Source organism: Curcuma longa, unplaced genomic scaffold (assembly GCF_044706935.1).
Source record: "Curcuma longa cultivar G26 ecotype Majalengka, Jawa Barat unplaced genomic scaffold, ITB_CL_G26_1.1 contig_11284, whole genome shotgun sequence".
Classification (NCBI taxonomy): domain Eukaryota; kingdom Viridiplantae; phylum Streptophyta; class Magnoliopsida; order Zingiberales; family Zingiberaceae; genus Curcuma; species Curcuma longa.
The window spans coordinates 1-2,033 of NW_027428834.1; the positions used below are offsets into that span (position 1 = coordinate 1).

The 2,033-nt window shown below is 35.6% G+C and overlaps 1 protein-coding gene across 1 annotated transcript; it reads right to left on the reverse strand.

The window, feature by feature from the left end:
- Positions 1-1,116: 1,116 nt before the first annotated feature.
- LOC141815834 (serine/threonine-protein phosphatase PP2A catalytic subunit-like) lies at positions 1,117-1,824 on the reverse strand (the record flags this gene model as incomplete). Its single annotated transcript, XM_074703704.1, has 3 exons — positions 1,801-1,824; positions 1,389-1,568; positions 1,117-1,218 (listed from the first exon to the last, which is right to left on the reverse strand). Coding segments are annotated over exons 1-3 (306 nt in total), but the record flags the coding sequence as incomplete, so codon positions are not given.
- Between the last annotated feature and the right edge of the window lie 209 nt (positions 1,825-2,033).

The following is a 2,033-nucleotide window of genomic DNA, read 5'->3' on the forward strand; positions in this document are numbered from 1 at the left end:
CACTACAACAAAAACAGTCATAGACATCGGTGGAAAACCGATGTCTATGAGAAAATCGACTAATGTCTATGAAGGCGTTGTAAAAGGTATGACATTTCAGACATCGGTTTGTAACCGATGTAATACACCTCAACGACATCGGTTTGTAACCGATGTAAAACCGATGTAATATCACTCAACGACATCGATTTCGCAACGGTGTAAAACCGATGTAATATCTGTTTAACATCAATTTTAACAACGATTTTCGACCGATGTAATATCACAACGACATCGGTTTTGCAACGGTGTAAAACCGATGTAATATATGTTTAACATCAATTTTAACAACGGTTTTCGACCGATGTAATATCACAACGACATCGGTTTTACAACGGTGTAAAACTGATGTAATATATGTTTAACATCAATTTTAACAACGGTTTTCGACCGATGTAATATCACTCAACGACATCGGTTTTGCAACGGTGTAAAACCGATGTAATATATGTTTAACATCAATTTTAACAACGGTTTTCGACCGATGTAATATCACTTAACGACAACGCTTCCAAACCGATGTCATTGAATTTAAAACTGTTGTAATAACACTTATTTTTTTTATGTTGTTTGTAAATTATGATCGAGCAAGATGACAAAATTATCATAATATTATAAATTCATCAAACAAATCACAAATACAAAAGCACCGATATATTTAATCACCTCAATATTTACAAATAATCAAAAGTAACTAACAAAAATTATTCTTCTTGCAACATATTACATTGTTTTCATCCTCAGAAGGAACTAATATAGAATCCTCAACGTTTACAAATAACCTTTTGACTGCTGTACTTCTACAGATACAAATCCAAAAGGGAAAAGTAAACAAAATCTCCATCTAGCATAGCAATGAATCATGAGCCACTCCATTCACTTACTTGGAACAGGCTTGGACCAGCAAGCTTTAAATTCTTGGATGCTCTCCGTAGACTCCATTCACTCCATTCTGTTCTTCCTTGGATGCTCTCCGTAGCATCAAATTGTATGCCTCGTCTAACTCTGCTCAATTTAAGCAATATCACAAAGCAATATCAACTTTAACACACTAACATAGAATAGATATACATTTACCTGAATGAATGTATGACCTTTACAGTCATCAACTTCCAGGATGGCAGCCATATTTCCACACCGATAGCAATAAGCGCTGAATATAGTAACCACCTTTTGGTCCTATTTGGGATAAAACCAACCATAAGAAAAATTTGCCAAAATAAAATAGGTAAGTACATGTCCCCAGTTGACACAAAACTCGTTGCTATCAGATTAAGGTTATTAGTATGATTGAATTGTCATATATCTCAACTAAATGAATATAATGAGCTATCACAATCATAAGAAACCAAAAACATAAAGCCATAACATGTATATCCAGCACCACGAGGAGAAATACCCCAACCACATCTGTCATCAGGATCAGACCATAAAAGATCACACATAACACGATCAAAGATCCGTATGCCATCAAGGGTTTCAATAGTCGGAGATAGCCCACCATGCAGGCAAAATATTTCTGATTCAACCTGAAAAACAGAAGAGGTTGTCATTAAGTTTAGGTAGTTGTTTTCATGAGGTAATAGTTATGGGATCAACAAGTCTATTCATCGTCATCATCAATGAATCGTGGTGTGATAACAAAACCTATAACAATTGGTGTGATTAAAAAAGCATCAATTCCAGGAACTATATTTCTTATGTTGTGTTTTCATGGCAAAGAAGTTAGTTCAATACTCACATAGAGGGAATCAAGGATGCCTTGGTGAGGACATGTTTCGGCATCATCAGCAGTTGCTACAGTGGCAAAGCTGAATATACCTGAGATTCCTGCTCCAATGACCATCAATGCTCTTACAGACTTAATTTTTCCAAGTTTACTTGACTGATCTGCATTAGATGCAGCCGATGGCATCGAAAGTAGGGCCTGTGAATAGAAATATCTCATTCTAGAAACTTTCAACTGTAAGGTAACTTAAACAAGTGCCCAAGAA